Consider the following 18,563-nt stretch of genomic DNA (forward strand, 5'->3'; position numbering starts at 1 on the left):
TGCATCCCTACCTATGGTATTGTATGCATGCCCCCCCATAAATTGTAGAAGGGGGTCAAACATGTTTTACCATTATGTGGTGATGTTACAAAGTAAATTAATTGCTCTCTTTGCATGGCTGATGGGTAAAAGTGCATTTTAGTTCTGGCCCCATGGTGGTAAATAGTTAGGGTACTTTGAATACATTGGTGTGGCTTATCAGGTTTTTTTTTTTTTTATACATTAAATCGTTTGATAAGCATATTTGTGTTTTAGAATATTATTTAATCCACAAAACTGCATACCAAATTATTTTCAAATTTGAATGTTAAAAATAGAAGAAAAAAAATTCACTTATAGAAAACTAATCCACTAGGGTAGAAGTTCACTGACAAAAACTAAAATAAGTTTTATTGTTCATCTCAGGCCTATTATACATGTTCAAATTTTTTCACATCTGTGAGGATATTTTAACGGGTGTGCAACTGTCCCTTTAAGATGCTTTGCTTGGTCACCAAATTCATCAAAACTGTTTAAAACTGAAAATATCACTCAAATATTTTTCATCCCTATCCAGTTATTCACTTTGGGCTCCCCCATAAAAACCATACAAAAAGCATGTGTGTTTATCTTTATTGAACTTTACACAATACTTAAGACAAAGGCTATTTTACAAGAACAGAAAGACACATATATAGCAAAATAAATGTACAAATAGAAGATAGGCTTTAGAAGGGAAAACATTACAAAATGTACACATTAAAAAGATACTTTGATCTATTTATAGAACTTTTCTCATCAAATTTTACACTATGAACAACTATTGAGATATGGCTCTGTAGAAAAGAAAATACAAGAAGTAATTATGCATTTTTTATGTACTTTTTTTTAAAAATGTTACTGGAGTAACAGATCAAATTGTGACAGACATCTCAAAAGTATGGGGGCATCATAAAAGTCACATAAAAGTTAGTTGAACTGTATATAAAAATATAGCACTGTAATTCAAACCCCATAGCTCCAAAAATAGCAGCTTACTGTAAAGCAGTAAATACTAGACATTAATAAGAATCAATTTTTTTATATGCCACCATACTGTTTACTTTGTGAATAGTAGTAGTGAAAGAACGAAGACGGACTTCTTCAGAGTTGGAGACAAACTGAGGTCCAGATTCCTCCCACTTCTCTGGTACTTCCAAATCTTTGTCTGTATAGATTAGCAAGTCAAAGGCACCTAGAAATTGAACAAAGAATTACACTATGGAAAATATAGAGGTAGAATATTAATCTTAAGCATTAATAATCGGCATGTATACACAAATATATAAGAAATTTGTAGGAAAATAGCTGCTTGAAATTGACACTAAATGTTGAAATGATGACCCATTGGCAGGAGAAAAAAAAAAAAAAAAAAAAAATCGACCAAACAGGAGAGGGATCAGCCAAATTCTGTATTAGCCACATTTAAAAAGGTCCCATCTGGGAGTATTCTTGTAACAATGTATAGTTTTACAATTTCTTTTTTAAAAAATAGCAGTGCTAATTTTCAGACTTGTAACCAACCTCAAAGTATTAGATGTAGACAGAAGTCAACAGACACCTGCTTTCACCTGTTTGTGTAACCTGTCTTTTCACTGGGTGTCCCAGTCCAACAGTGCTAAACTGGAAGCTTCTGAATAAGTTTTAAAAAGGTTTTACACTATTTTTAGATCAGTATTCATGCATATTCTTCTTTATAGCAATGTCTATTACATGCAGTCAGTTATATGAAAATGGATGTACACTGTCCCTTTCCAAGCTCACATTCTGCTTTGAATTTAAGGCTATAGAGTACATACTTAAAGGGACATTGCGGTCAACATTTAAATGTGCATAGTTGAATAGAAACATATTTACAATATACATGCATTGACAAAAAATGCTTCTAGAAAGAGTTATCACTATTTTAGTGTTAACATTTCTCTCTGCACGTGCATAACTAGATATTCTCAGTGCACCAGCATTTTAAACAGCACTTGCACAGATCGTTAGTGAGGCTTATATCATGTCAGCAATTAACAAATTGAGTCCTTACCAATTGTTACAAGAACCTTAGGCAATCTGAGCAAGTGGTGCGTTTAAAATGCTGGTGCACACTTAAATACACATTTGAGACAGCTATAGGGTTTATAAGAAGCATTTTTGCTAATTACAAAAATTGTTCTATTCACAAATGAAATGCATCCATGTAGATGCCAATTTTCTTTTAAAGGGACAGTGTACACCAATTTTCATATAGCTGCATGCAATAGACACTACCATAAAGAAGAATATGCACATATGTTGATATAAAAATTCTGTATAAAAGCTTTAAAAAAATAAATAAAAAAAATCTTGCTTAGAAGCTCCCAGTTTAACACTGCTGATGAGGTTAGATTGGACACCCAGAGAAAGGGTCTGGAGAATCAGGAACAGCAGTCAACACCCCCTTTCCCTGCATATAAAAAGATAGATTACACAAACGAGAGCCAGCAGAAGCCAGTAAACGCTCCCAGATGGTCTATATAAATGTATCTACAACACATTTAAGCAAAGAAAAAAAATGTCCCTTTAAGTCTATGGACAACATGTACCAAATACAATGCCACTCATAAAATTATGGATTTGTGTGCTTCAAATAAACAGACCAATGCACCACTAGGTACCAGAAGACAGACTTTCCTATGACAATCATATAGATAGAATACTATGTTGCTTCCGTGGAAGGTGAATTATAATGCTAAATGTGAAGCTATAACGTTTGTCTGTAAAATTCAGAATAGATTTAAAGGGACATTAAAACACTGAATACGTTTTCAAAGCATAGTATTTATGTTATTCCATGCCTCCTCTCTTTAGTCATCAATGCTACCATGTGGATATCTATATTTCACAATATTCCAGCGCTGACCTGTTTGCACACGTACAGCAACTCTCCTTCAAAGATAGACTCATATTTGCTGGTTGTTCTAATCTTAATATTTACATCTGCAATTAATCAGAATGCAATATCTAAAATCACATGAGGGTGCAATTTTTTTTCTTAAAAATAACACGTAAAAAAAAAAGTCTCCTTAACCGGTCATTCACAGAGACACTCAGTCCTGAGGTGTGCACAGACAAGAAGGTAGCGGACTGGTGAGGCTCTTTACTCTGGCATATTCACCCAGCAGTGCAAACTGCAAGGGGAACATACTGCCGTTTTGAACAGTTCAAAGCATTTTGTAATGCAAAAATGTATATTTAAAAAAATATTTTAATAACAATAGCAAATGTAATTTTATCAAAAAAATTATAAATCCCCGTCCCAATATTGCACAGACTGTGTTTCTATACCCTAGTAATATTTAGAAGAGAAATAGAATCTTGCTCTTAATGGTATATCAGAGACAACAACAAACTGAGGGGTGTGGATGGAAGTATGTACAGTTGTACTGTATGAAGTTAGTTTACCATTAAGCTTTAAAACAAATCCATGGGTGACATTACAGTATTTTATACTAAGATTTAAAAGACTGCTTTGCTATATGTAACAATATACTCACAAGCAGTTTCCAGCAAAGGAAGGAAAGTTACTGTTGCAGTGATCTGGCGGATAACTGATCTTATTTCATCTTGGATAGCCTTTTGTGATTTTTCACGAACAACACTAAAAAGGATATATAATTTATTAAAAAAAATAAAAAAAAAAAAATAAAAAAAAAAAAAATTGTTCTTGTTATGGTAAATGCATTTTACAACCAACATTTGGTACATAGCACTTTATTCTTTACTATGAGATAAAGTATTTTGAATTATTAGTTCAGGAATAGTGACACAGTTTTTAGGTTTTATGAAAATGTCAACATTGGATTTATAATACAGAAAGACCTTGTGGGCCTTTAAAGCGTATTTTAGCACTTTATAAAGTTATTTAGCCGAAAGTGACAGAAAAGGCAAAACAAATATTCATGAGAGCATTTTAAATTAGAAGCATTTTTAAAGTTATACTTGGATTGGCAAAAATCCTTCTACAAAAATTGTTTCATTGGCATATGCCCTATGTACAATGTACAATCAATGTGGGTGCACAAAGGCAAAACTGGTTTGTATAATCTGTTATCTCTCTATGTATCTCTATCATGAGTAAGCACGATATTTGAATGTGGGAGCACTGGGCACGTGCACCATGTGCTTATGTTGCTGAGCTAATAACTAATGGAAGTATATTGCAAAAATGCTCCTACTCAAAGCTGAAATGCAACCATACAAATCTCAGTTTTATTCTTAAACTATCTTTCAAGGATAGCTTGTTTCCATCTTGCAAAAGGGACAGCATAAGTGGGTGATTAGTTTCTGCATGCGGCAGTCTGGTTAGAAGAGACACACACACATTGCACCGATACCATTTTTTAAGACCAAGTACCGATTTTTTTTTTTTTTTTTATGTCATGACAGTTTACCAAGCAAAATACAGACTAATGATTTAAAGTGAATGTCAATTTTGATGAATTAGTGCCCGGTCTTTGATAATCCTGTTAAAAACAAGGGCACTTTAATTCATCAAAATTGACATTTTACTAGTTTTTTTTCAAAAACTTCCCTTTTAATCCTGGCAGCTGCTCCAATGATTCCCACGGCCGTCAGAAGCCTCTGCAGATGTCAGAAATGACGAATCTGGCTTCCTCCAATCACAGCTTCCCCCCCCCCCCCCCGGGGGAATCTTGGCCTGATGCAACGCCATGATTGGAGGAAGCCAAATTCGTCATTTTGGACCCGCAAAGACGGCTTGCGACGGGCGGAGGAAGTGCTGGAGCAGCTGCCAGGATTAAAAAAATAAAAAAATAAAAAAAAAAGATATGTTTTTCAAGAAAACGAGTGAGATGTCAATTTTGATGAATTAAAGTGCCCTTGTTTTTAATAGAATTATTAAAAACCGGGCACAAATTCATCAAAATTTACCTTCATTTTAAGATAGCTCCTTTATAGTTATGAACTGTATCTCAAGACATTTTGAAACCGTTATGTGCTTGTTGTCACAAAGTTCACAGAACACGTTTATAAATAAAATTATTATAATAAATAAATAGCTGCAGCAGCTGGGGCTGGAAAGCTTCAATTTAAAGGGGTGATTACTGGAAGCAATTGGGTTGTAGGGTGCCTATGTAACTCAATCTGACATCTGTACTTAAAGGGACAGTCAATTCCACACAAAAAAAACCACTCAAGATTTAAATAGGAAATGTAATTTTAAACAACTTTCCAATTTACTTTTATCACCAAGTTTGCTTTGTTCTCTTGGTATTCTTAGTTGAAAGCTAAACCTGGGAGGTTTGTATGCTTATTTCTTAGACCTTGAAGACTGCCTCTAATCTGAATGTATTTTGACCACTAGAGCAGTGGTTCTCAACCTAAGTGACCTCAAGGCCCGGTAAGTTTTAGCCGGACCGGCCCAGTAAGCATCGGGAGTGGGTTGCAGTAGGTTTGGAAGATATAGATATAGAGATATATATATATATATATATATACATACATACACAGTCTCTTTCTCTCCTCCCCTCTCTCTGTCTCTCTCTTCTCCTCTCCCTCTCTTTTTCTCTCTCTCCTCCCCTCTCTCTATCTCCTCCCTCTCTTTCTCTCTCTCCTCCCTCACCCACTGGCACCAATGAATTATAAAATTAACCCACTATAAACCATTTATATATATTATGGATCCCACACCACTGAATTATCATATAATTATAATAAATGTATTAATAAATGTGTATATATATATATATATATATATATATATATATATATATATATATATATATATATATATATATATATATATATATATTACAGTGGGTTAATTATATGATAATTCTGACAGGCCCGTCCAAAATTTAGGAGATGTGTAAAGCCGGGCCTGTCAGAGCGAGTGTCTGGAGGCAATGTCGGGTCGTGGCCCACCAGCAGGGCTGTCGCGGCCCGGCTGTTGAGAAACACTGCACTAGAGGGCATTAGTTCCTGTGTTTTATATAGATAACATTGAGCTCATGCACGTGAAGTTACCCTAGAGTGAGCACTGATTGGCTAAATAACTTAAATAAGGGGGCAGTTTGCAGAGGCTTAGATACAAGGTAATCAGAGGTAAAAAATGCATTTCTATAACAGTGTTGGTTATGCAAAACTGGGGAATTGGTAAATGGATTATCTTTTAAAAACAACAAAAATTCTGGTGTTGACTGTCCCTTTAATACAAAGTAATATAATTTAATTCTGAAAAAAATATTGGGGAAGGAGTATCCCAGTAATCCCCTTTGACAAAAATGGGGCATTTGCATTCTACGGACTTAACAGAAAATAGGGCTGCTTTTTATTCCCAATCCAGCCCTGGCTAAGGATGTTCCTCAGAGTACAGTAGGTTTTGAACATAATTGTGCAAGACGAGAACTAGTAGTATAACAGTCAATCTAGGAATCAGAATAATTTATCAAAAGCTAGTGGCAAGTTCTTATTAAGGGACAGAAGCATCTCTGCATGTTCAGCTATAAGTCGGTATCTGCTACTATCAGTAAAGACGTTTGACGCTAAGGTGAACAGTCTCACTTTTCACACTACTGCATGGATCAGAAAGATATTTTTGGCCCATTAAATCTCAGTTTATTAACTGCCCAGTACTTCAGGGGTTTTGTCTGAATGAGGTACAGTGATCTCTCCCAGGTAGGCTTCCAGCTGTATAGTAGCACTGCTCCGACGTACAATATTACAAACAGCAATTTGTATTGACAGAACAGAAGTGAACAATTTTTAGTTAAGTCTCCACTCCAGCTTAAAATGAAATGGGAAGATGCAGTTTGAAAACACCACAAGATGGCGTATGGGTAGGAATTGAAGGTTTCGGTTTATGTATTGGTGCATTTGCACAAGTACTCATGCAAATAATAGAAGAATAGAATATGACAGACGACAAACAGATAGACAGACAGACATATTCTCATATATATATTCAAGTATTTGCATATATATTTTGTTTGTAGGATGTATTCATGTACTTTGGCATTCTGTATATATTTGGATGATTTTGTATCTATGATAGATGCCCTTATTTATTTATGGACACACTTGCTTTTCCCTTCTATTCCTTTAGCTTTGGTTTGGATTCAGCTATGCAGGGTTAAATATAGGTGTGACTGTGTTAAAGTTTTAGCCAATGAAATGTTTATAATTTGTGTATATAAGATACACCTGTAAGTGGCTTCCATATGCTATGATTACGGCATTATGCCGAAACACGTAACCCTGCCAGCCGAGAGGTGTCCTTGCCTCTCTCTTGTAGTTGACCATCCTGTTTTTATAACATTAATTTCTATCAATAAATGCTAAGTTTTAAATATGCTTTACTGCTATCGCTCTTTTACTCTCATCTGGGATTTATAGATAGACAGACAAGACAAGACACACATCTATACATAAGTTTTCTTACAAAATAATTGACAAAATCCCCCAAATATATAAATATATACATATTAAATATCAATTGAGTGATCCCTGTGTGTTTCTAAAACATTTCTTAGGATGTCTTTGCAGTAAAATTGTAAAAAAAAAAAAAAAAAAAAAAAAAAAAAAAAAATGATACCAGATTCCTGTTTTAACCATGAATTTTTACTCACAAAATAATTTTTATTCTCAATATATAAGTAGTATGAAAGATATATGCTAGACAGTCTGATTTAAAATCATGCTGAAAATGACCCTGTTCTAACTGTTTTTATTCATATTTTTCTCCCTAAATAATGATTTTTATACCAAATATTTTCAATTTATAAGCAGTATAAATGATATATGCAAGACATTCTCTGATTTAAAATCCGTGTTGAAAATGATCCTATGACAAACACCGCATCTCAAAAAAGGTATATGCCTTTAACCCCTTGAGTGCCAACAGCTCTGAGCCATTACAGAGCTTCCCACTCTGGTGCCTCACACCTTGAGGGAGATCAGGGGCTCCCACCCACTCCTACCCCAACGATCGGGCCTGCATAGTGACAGGCATCGCCAGGGCTTCATGTTATGCGCAATGACGTCACCGCGCAACTTTATTTATACTTGATGTTAAGTATAGGAGCAGGGGGCATGCTGCTTAGAAGCCTGTATCTCAGGCATCTAAGCAGCTACTGACCCCCAAGACCCACCGTTGGAAAGGTAAATCAAGAGAATGAAGACCATTTTCCTTCAGGCAACCCTACACCACAGCGCTACACTGCGGTACTTACCTGACCTCACACTGAGAAGCTGCAGGAATCCACTCTGGGCAGGCAGGTACCAACAAGAAGCAAGGCAGTCAGAGAGAAAGGCGCCAAAGGAAAGCAAGCACCGCATATGGGAAGGGGAACCCGCCCCCATGACGTCACCCAGATTTATGGACCGGTCTCATAGTTTAAGAAAAAAATAAAAAAAACAGAACAGATACCGTGTACACACAAAACACTCAGCCACAAAAAACAAAAACACGCTAGACATTAAGGCCTCAATCCAATATAAATCGTTGCCCGCAAAAGCCGGCGACGCCAGATTTTGCGCTGGTTTGGTATCACATATACGGCGTAACAGAAGTTATGCTCGTATATTTCTGCCCGTAGTTTTTTGGGCCATAGACAGGTATACCAAACCAGCGCAGTTTGGTATCCCATATACAGCGTAAGGACTTGCGTAACGAAAATGGAGAAATCTTACTCCATTTTCACCTCGCCACAAATTGAAAGGCGTAGTAAGCCTTACGCTGTTTATTGGAGCCCGTGACTCCTTAAACTATCTGCAAAATAAAACCCAACACCTAACGCATGCGCAACGTCTACGTGTCAACCCCGATCCCTAATAAAGTGTTTAACCCCTAAACCGCCGTCACCTATATTAAATGTCTAACCCCCTAATGTGAGTCCCCTTCCCCGCCGCCACCTATTTCAACTATATTACCCCCTAATCTAATCCCCCTACCCCGCTGCCACCTATAATAAAATGTATTACCCCCTAAAATACTAAAATGTCCCTACCCTAAACTAAATTAAAAATAGCCCTGAAAAGGGCTTTTGCGTGGCATTGCCCAAAAGTAACCAGCTCTTTTACCAGCCCTTAAACAGGCTTTTTGCAAGGCATTGTCAAAGTAATCAGCTCTTTTGCCTGTAATCTAATCCCCCTACACCGCCGCCACCTATATTAAATATATTAACCCCTAATCTGATGCCCCTACACCGCCGCAACCTATATTAACCCTAATTATATTATAGTTAATATAATTATATTATATATATTAACCCTAACTCTAACATCCCTAACTTAATTATTATTAAAATAAATCTAAATATTAACTAAATTATTCCTATTTAAAACTAGTTTCCTATAAAATAAAGCCTAAGATAGCTACAATATAATTAATAATTACATTGTAGCTATTTTAGGGTTTATGTTTATTTTATAGGTAACGTGGTATTTATTTTAACTAGGTACATCAGCTATTAAATAGTTAACTATTTAATACCTACCTAGTTAAAATAATTACCAATTTACCTGTAAAATAAATCCTAACCTAAGTTAATAATACACCTACACTATCAATAAATTAAATAAACTACAAATATCTAAACTAAAATACAATTAAATACACTAAACTACAAAAAACCACAAGATTTTTAAGCCAATTACTTTTCTAAGCCCCCCAAAATACAAAAATTCCCTATCCTAATCTAAATTACAAAAGTAATCAGTTCTATTACCAGCCCTTAAAAGGGCCTTTTGTGGGGCTGGTAATAGAGCTGATTACATTTGTAATTTAGATTAGGGATTTTTTTTATTTTGGGGGGCTTTATTTTATTAGGGGGCTTAGAATAGGTGTAATTAGCTTAAAAAATACACACACACACAACGGTAAAGAACTTGATCCCAGGCGAGGCATTTAAAAGCACAAAAAGTCTTTATTAGATTCCACTTGTGGTAAAAGCATAAGGAGGTACCAAAACACATAAAAAGAATATTCACACGAAAGCATAGGCTAACATGTTTCGGCCTGATGCCGTAGTCGTAGCTGGAGTAATGCAAGCGTGTGAAGCATTTAAAGGGACATCTGTTCAATGATAGGTCAAATAGAAACCAATCATGAACCTTCATTTTAAGTGTGTATGAAATCAGACGTTTAACCCGTTAGTTACCAAAAAGATACATAGAAAACTATGCACATCGTTTTTTCATAAATACAAAAATGCATACTTAAATTATAGACATTTTAGCCTGAAGGACAATTACATGAGTAATGTACATAAACTTTTAAACTTAAGATCTATATAATACTTAGTAATTATGTATCAAGTTAATAAATAAATAAATCAAGTCAAAGGGAGCAATTCAAAAGAAGCAATACTATTGCTGATACATATATATATGGTCAAACTGGCACAATTACGAGTCTATACAACATGATAAAATGAACAAATTCTGCATATGGTATGGAATATCATAAGCATGGAAATAATAATAATAAATACATTGAAAAGGCTCAATTCCGTATAGAGCTAAAATAAAACTTTTCCTTTATTAAAATGTCCAATGCTTATGTTGATAACCACCCTCAATCTCTGTATGCAGCGCAGTGTTCATACACACTGTTAAACCGATTTTCACAGTTAAATAAGTGGGGGTAAACGGATAAACAAATGAAATGTCAATCAATACAAAACAACTCTCTTATTTTGGTTGGTATCAATAAAATAATGAAAATATACTAGAATGGAAGGACGTTAGTGTAGATTACAGCATAATAATAATAATAGTCATATGTGGCTGTACGTGTATACACTAGTGAAAAATGAGTATAACACATTTTAGTATTTGTATTTTGAAATTTGTAGTTATATTTTGTATTGAATGTTGACTGAATATACAATCAGCCCAAAGGTGGACACAGATATGATAAACCTGATCTATTTCCAATAATTGATTAAGTCATATTCTGAGTTGAGGCCCTTGGGCACGCGTGTTTGCAATCCAAAGATCCAAAACATTTCGCGTTTCCCCAAAGCCTCATCTCTATTACCACCTCTAGGGGGGTGTTTAACCCATTCAATGGCTTGCCATCTTAATGTGTTGTTATTTTTATTATGTATGTTTTTGAAATGTTTCACCAAGGGTGTGGTTGCTTCACCAGTCTTAATAGAGGAAAGATGATTCCTTATCCTCGTATTGACATCTGTCGTGGTGAGACCCACATATTGAAGGTTACATTGGATACAAGTCAGGACATAAATGACATAGGAGGATGTACAGTTAAGGCAGGAATCAATGCTAAACTCCTCACCAGTCACTGTTGACTGAAATCTGTTTGAGAGGGTAGCAAATTCACAAGGTCTACATCTAGACTTGCCACACCTGTACATCCCCCTATGTCTAAGCCAAGACCCACTCGGGGGATCAGCTGGACTGGGAAGTTCAGAGGGAGACAAGTAGTTCCCTATGGTCTTACTCTTTCTGTAGGAACAGCGTAAGCCTTGTTCCACACATTTAGTCAATTTGTTATCAGCCACTAGAAGTGCAAAATGTTTTTTCACTATTTTGCATATACTTCTATATTCTTCGTTGTACTCAGTTACAAAAGTAACCTGGTCACTTTGAGTGGAAACACATTTTTTGTTTTTGGACTGTTGTAACAATGTCTGTCTATCAAGTCTGTCTACTTGTGTTTGTGCTCTCTCTAATACATGCTTCGGATAACCCCTATGTTTTAATCTCTCTTTCATTTCAGTTCTTTGCTTTATATAGGCTTTTTCCTCGGTACAGTTTCTTTTGATCCGTATAAGCTGTCCCTTAGCAACCGCAAAAGGCACATGCCTGGGGTGACAACTCTTGGCATGTAAAATTGTATTTCTGGTAATGGGTTTCCTATACAGATCACTGACTATCTGTCCGTTACTTTTATGCATTAAAGTGAGATCTAAAAAATTGATACAGGTTTCATGTTTTTCAAATGTAAATTCAAGTCCCATCGAATTGTTATTCAGACCTTGTACAAACAAATCCACAGATTAGGTTTCTCCCTGCCAAATAAATAGCAGGTCATCGATATAACGTCTATAAAAGACGATGTTATTCTTGTAGGCATTTCTATCTCCATAGATGTGGGACAGCTCCCACCAACCCATAAAAAGGTTGGCGTAAGAGGGGGCAAATTTTGCCCCCATGGCTGTCCCACATCTCTGGAGATAGAACTTGCCCTCGAATCTGAAAAAATTGTGTGTCAAGAGAAAATATGCTACCCTCAATACAAAATCCACAAATTTGGTAGAAAAGTTAGAATAACTTTTGAGAAAAAATGAAAGAGCCTGTATACCTTGGTCATGTGGAATGGACGAATAGAGGGCTGTAACATCTACTGTGACCCAAACATTGTTAGTGTCCCAATGTAATGTCTCAATTAAATTAACCAAGTCTTTGGTGTCTTTTAAGTAACTTTGTAAGGACGTGACAAAGGGGTTAAGTATGGCATCAAGCCATTGGGATAGGTGTTCCAACATGGAACCTATCCCACTCACTATCGGGCGACCTGTTACATTGGTAAGTGTTTTATGCACCTTTGGAAGGTGGTGGAAGATGGGCACCACAGGGTTATGGACCAAAAGATAGTCATAGGTAGATTGATCAAGGTGCCCATCTTCCAACCCATCATCCAAAAGTGACATTAATTCCCTTTGGTATAAATTGGTGGGATCTCGAGTGAGGGGTTCATAGTTGTTAGTATTATGAAGTTGTCTGTAGGCTTCTTCAATATACTTGTCTCTACTCATAACAACTACTGACCCCCCCTTATCCGCTGAGCGAATGACTATATCTTGGTTTCCACGTAATTCTAACAATGCTTGTTTCTCGGTTTTACTGAGATTCTGTCTCTTAGATTGAACCACACTCCCTGATCGAATAGTTTCAGAAAGTCTAGTTAAATCTGCTTCCACTCTATGGTAGAAGGTTTCAAGAATAGACCCCCTACTCTGAATTGGGTAGAATTCAGAGGGATTCTTGAAGCCATTAAAGCTATTGACAATCTCTCATCGACAATATCTCCCTGTCTCCCCAAATTCTCCAAGGCAATCACATCACATGTCTCTTCAAAATTTAAATTCAAAACTGAATGCGGAGTTGTGCCAGAAGTAGCCCCATTTTGTGTCATTCCTATAGAACCCTGCTCAATATCACTAAAATGTTTCTTAAGGGTTAAGTTACGTATCAATTTGTTGATATCCAACATGGTGTGAAACAAATTAAAATTGCATGTTGGCGCAAAGTTTAAACCATAACTTAATACCCTTAATTGTGTTTCTGATAGACAGTAAGCAGAGAGATTGATAACATTGTTTACTTGTATTTTGTGTTCCTGTTCCCCCTCCGTGGGTATCTCTCTTGCTTCTCTTGGCCTATTCCTGTTTTCTCTGTTGGTTTGTAAAAAACCTGTTCAAAAACTTGTCGATCTGCACTAGTGTTAGTAGTGGTAGGTACAATTTGTGTAGTAGTGGTGTGACTGATATATTTGGACCCTGAGTTTGTATGTGGGGATACTTTCTTGGTAGTTTGCTCTTTCGGTCTCACTGTTTGACTATTGGTGTACTGTTCTTGCGTGGGAAACTGAATCGTAACCTGTTTCTCAGGGATCTTGTTTTTAAGTATACCTTTTGTTGTTACAGGTATATCCTCACTGCTATACGCACCAATATCTTCACCTGATTCCCCTTCACTATCTGAAGTACCAGAAAGTGTTGTCTCCTTATTGGATGCCCCTTGTCTGCCACCCCTACCTCTACTCCTGCTCCTGGATCTCCCCCTTCGATTAAATCTCCTATTTTGGTTACTCTGTTGATGATGCCAATTATAGACTATTTTATTTTCATAATCTGCAGAATCTCTAAGATATTTTGTATGTTTCAAATTTAATACAAGATTCTTGGACTCTGAGTATTTCTTAATATCCCATCAAATTTGGAAAAATCAATATCATCCCTCCTATTGTTAAGCTCAAGTTGTAGTGTGCCAATCTTATTTCTAATAGTATCAAGCTGTTGTGTTTTATAAGAAATAAGCCAATGCATAAGCCTGAAAGAACATTCAGTGAGTATAAGATTCCAAGATTCTACTAGATCTATTTCTTTAACCTCAAAAGTCGGAAATTTGTTTATCCTCAAACCTCTTGGTATAATCTGCAATTTTATATACTTATCAAGTGTCCAAACATCAAACTGAAGTTTATGTTCTTTTACAAGCAATTTTTCAATTTCATCAAATAGATCCCCCAAACAACATGTAGTTATATCGGTTGAAAAGACTCTGTCCATAACCAAACAGTCATTGCTCCTTTCAGTGACCGGTAACAGGGAATAAAAGTCTGTAGTGGTACTCTCCATGTATTGTTGTTTAGAAGCTCTAAAAGGTGCAGCTTAAATTGAGACAGTGCTACCAGGAGGCACTGAAATAATAATCAAAGGAAAAAAGTTCAATAAACTGCACAAAAGGGTGTAAAACTTGTAAGCAAGATTCAGCGTGATATGTATCTCCTTCCTGTGATATGCGATAGTTCACTTGGTAATGCAGTATATAACAGCAATGATGCAAACAAACAAACAGAGGCGGACTCTATCCCCGGTGTTACTGACACTAGCGGTGCTTAGTGGGACCTCCTAGAGCAATCTATGCCCAATTACAGCGATATGCTGTGCCCACTCACCGCTCTCCTAGTGCCTCCAGCGTCTGGAACAACCACCGTGATCTCCGAAATCCTTTGGCTCTCTGTTTGTTCGAATACGGCGTTCCGCCGTAGTGCCGGGAGGAGTGTCCTCTCACGTGACCTTGTCACGGCCAATCGACTTGATTGCTGTCGTAACCAGGCAACAGCATAGGTGAATCCAGCGTGTCAACAGGTGGTGCTAAATCTGCGAGCTTCTCCTCGCACTAGGAAATCCTGGTGCAAATTTAGACAACGGTAAAGAACTTGATCCCAGGCGAGGTATTTAAAAGCACAAAAGTAGACAGACATTGTTACAACAGTCCAAAAACAAAAAATGTGTTTCCACTCAAAGTGACCAGGTTACTTTTGTAACTGAGTACAGCGAAGAATATAGAAGTATATGCAAAATAGTGAAAAAACATTTTGCACTTCTAGTGGCTGATAACAAATTGACTAAATGTGTGGAACACGGCTTACGCTGTTCCTACAGAAAGAGTAAGACCATAGGGAACTACTTGTCTCCCTCTGAACTTCCCAGTCCAGCTGATCCCCCGAGTGGGTCTTGGCTTAGACATAGGGGGATGTACAGGTGTGGCAAGTCTAGATGTAGACCTTGTGAATTTGCTACCCTCTCAAACAGATTTCAGTCAACAGTGACTGTTGAGGAGTTTAGCATCGATTCCTGCCTTAACTGTACATCCTCCTATGTCATTTATGTCCTGACTTGTATCCAATGTAACCTTCAATATGTGGGTCTCACCACGACAGATGTCAATACGAGGATAAGGAATCATCTTTCCTCTATTAAGACTGGTGAAGCAACCACACCCTTGGTGAAACATTTCAAAAATATACATAATAAAAATAACAACACATTAAGATGGCAAGCCATTGAATGGGTTAAACACCCCCCTAGAGGTGGTAATAGAGATGAGGCTTTGGGGAAACACGAAATGTTTTGGATCTTTGGATTGCAAACACGCGTGCCCAAGGGCCTCAACTCAGAATATGACTTAATCAATTATTGGAAATAGATCAGGTTTATCATATCTGTGTCCACCTTTGGGCTGATTGTATATTCAGTCAACATTCAATACAAAATATAACTACAAATTTCAAAATACAAATATTAAAATGTGTTATACTCATTTTTCACTAGTGTATACACGTACAGCCACATATGACTATTATTATTATGCTGTAATCTACACTAACGTCCTTCCATTCTAGTATATTTTCATTATTTTATTGATACCAACCAAAATAAGAGAGTTGTTTTGTATTGATTGACATTACATTTGTTTATCCGTTTACCCCCACTTATTTAACTGTGAAAATCGGTTTAACAGTGTGTATGAACACTGCGCTGCATACAGAGATTGAGGGTGGTTATCAACATAAGCATTGGACATTTTAATAAAGGAAAAGTTTTATTTTAGCTCTATACGGAATTGAGCCTTTTCAATGTATTTATTATTATTATTTCCATGCTTATGATATTCCATACCATATGCAGAATTTGTTCATTTTATCATGTTGTATAGACTCGTAATTGTGCCAGTTTGACCATATATATATGTATCAGCAATAGTATTGCTTCTTTTGAATTGCTCCCTTTGACTTGATTTATTTATTTATTAACTTGATACATAATTACTAAGTATTATATAGATCTTAAGTTTAAAAGTTTATGTACATTACTCATGTAATTGTCCTTCAGGCTAAAATGTCTATAATTTAAGTATGCATTTTTGTATTTATGAATAAACGATGTGCATAGTTTTCTATGTATCTTTTTGGTAACTAACGGGTTAAACGTCTGATTTCATACACACTTAAAATGAAGGTTCATGATTGGTTTCTATTTGACCTATCATTGAACAGATGTCCCTTTAAATGCTTCACACGCTTGCATTACTCCAGCTACGACTACGGCATCAGGCCGAAACATGTTAGCCTATGCTTTCGTGTGAATATTCTTTTTATGTGTTTTGGTACCTCCTTATGCTTTTACCACAAGTGGAATCTAATAAAGACTTTTTGTGCTTTTAAATACCTCGCCTGGGATCAAGTTCTTTACCGTTGTCTAAATTTGCACCAGGATTTCCTAGTGCGAGGAGAAGCTCGCAGATTTAGCACCACCTGTTGACACGCTGGATTCACCTATGCTGTTGCCTGGTTACGACAGCAATCAAGTCGATTGGCCGTGACAAGGTCACGTGAGAGAGGACACTCCTCCCGGCACTACGGCGGAACGCCGTATTCGAACAAACAGAGAGCCAAAGGATTTCGGAGATCACGGTGGTTGTTCCAGACGCTGGAGGCACTAGGAGAGCGGTGAGTGGGCACAGCATATCGCTGTAATTGGGCATAGATTGCTCTAGGAGGTCCCACTAAGCACCGCTAGTGTCAGTAACACCGGGGATAGAGTCCGCCTCTGTTTGTTTGCATCATTGCTGTTATATACTGCATTACCAAGTGAACTATCACATATCACAGGAAGGAGATACATATCACGCTGAATCTTGCTTACAAGTTTTACACCCTTTTGTGCAGTTTATTGAACTTTTTTTCCTTTGAATATATATATATATATATATATATATATATATATATATATATATATATATATATATATATATATATATATATATATATATATATATATATATATATATATATATATATATATCATTTTAACTATATTAACCCTAATATAATTAGGGTTAATATAGGTGGCGGCGGTGTAGGGGGATTAGATTAGGGGTTAATATATTTAATATAGGCGTCGGCGGTGTAGGGGATTAGATTAGGGGGTAATACATTTATTATAGGTGGCGGCGGTATAGGGGGATTTAGATTACAGGCAAAAGAGCTGGTTACTTTGGGGCAATGCCCCGCAAAAGGCCCTTTTAAGGGCTGGTAATAGAGCTGGTTACTTTGGGGCAATGCCACACAAAAGGCCCTTTTCAGGGCTATTTGTAGGGTTAGACTTAGGTTTAGTGGTAGGGAAATTTCAGTATTTTAGGGGGTTAAAAATTTAATATAGGTGGCGGCGGTGTAAAGGGGATTAGATTAGGGGTTAATATAGTTTAAATAGGTGGCGGCAGTTTAGGGGGCTCAGATTAGGGGTTAATATAGTTTAAATAGGTGGCGGCAGTGTAGGGGGATCATATTAGGGAGTAAAACATTTAATGTAGCTAGCAGCAGTGTAGGGGGGTCAGATAATGGGTTACTATAGATAATGTAGCCGGCTGCGGGGTCCGGGAGCGGCGGTTTAGGAGGTAATACATTTATTGTTAGGAGTGAGGGGGGGGGGATTGCGGATAGAGGGGTATACGTGTCGGGCTATGTTTGGGAAGCGTGTTAGACAGTAACAGGCGATTTTATAACTTAGTTTTTTTATGCTGCGGCAGTTTCTAAAGTGCAGTAAGTCACTGGCGACTCCAGAAATTTGTACTTACGCAGATTAATGGACATCGCTGGTTTGTCAGACTTACGGCACTTTAGCATCTGATGGCGCCGTATACGAGATAGCTCGAGTTGCAAGCTGAAACTACGGGCGGCGCAGGTTTCCACGCTTGCGCCGAGACCTGCGCTGTATATCGGATCGCGCCCTAAGACGTAGTCCTAGAGCAGTTTCTCTCTTAGAAAAATACTAAGTGCCCCGCCAGCCTGTTTAATTCCTCCTGACTTAGGAGGATACTTAGAAAAAACAGAAAGACAAGAGCGCAACAAACTCTCTAAGAGTAAAAGTTTTTACTGAATAAAAACAGCGCAAATACAAAATAAAAACGTACAGAGTTAAAAACAAAACAAGCGGTGTGTGAATATATCACCATGAAAG

General features: G+C 36.8%; 1 protein-coding gene across 1 annotated transcript in view; it reads right to left on the bottom strand.

The window, feature by feature from the left end:
- Positions 1–598: 598 nt before the first annotated feature.
- The window catches only part of MAD2L1 (mitotic arrest deficient 2 like 1), a 37,200-nt gene continuing 19,235 nt past the window's right edge, over positions 599–18,563 (bottom strand). Inside the window, exons 4-5 of the mRNA XM_053703602.1 lie at positions 3,543–3,646; positions 599–1,213 (exon numbers count right to left, since the gene is read on the bottom strand). Coding sequence (XP_053559577.1) covers positions 1,041–1,213; positions 3,543–3,646 — 277 coding nt within the window. The 3' untranslated portion in view covers positions 599–1,040. The remainder of the gene's footprint in view (positions 1,214–3,542; positions 3,647–18,563) is intronic.

This window comes from Bombina bombina, chromosome 2, assembly GCF_027579735.1.
Source record: "Bombina bombina isolate aBomBom1 chromosome 2, aBomBom1.pri, whole genome shotgun sequence".
Taxonomy (NCBI): Eukaryota; Metazoa; Chordata; class Amphibia; order Anura; family Bombinatoridae; genus Bombina; species Bombina bombina.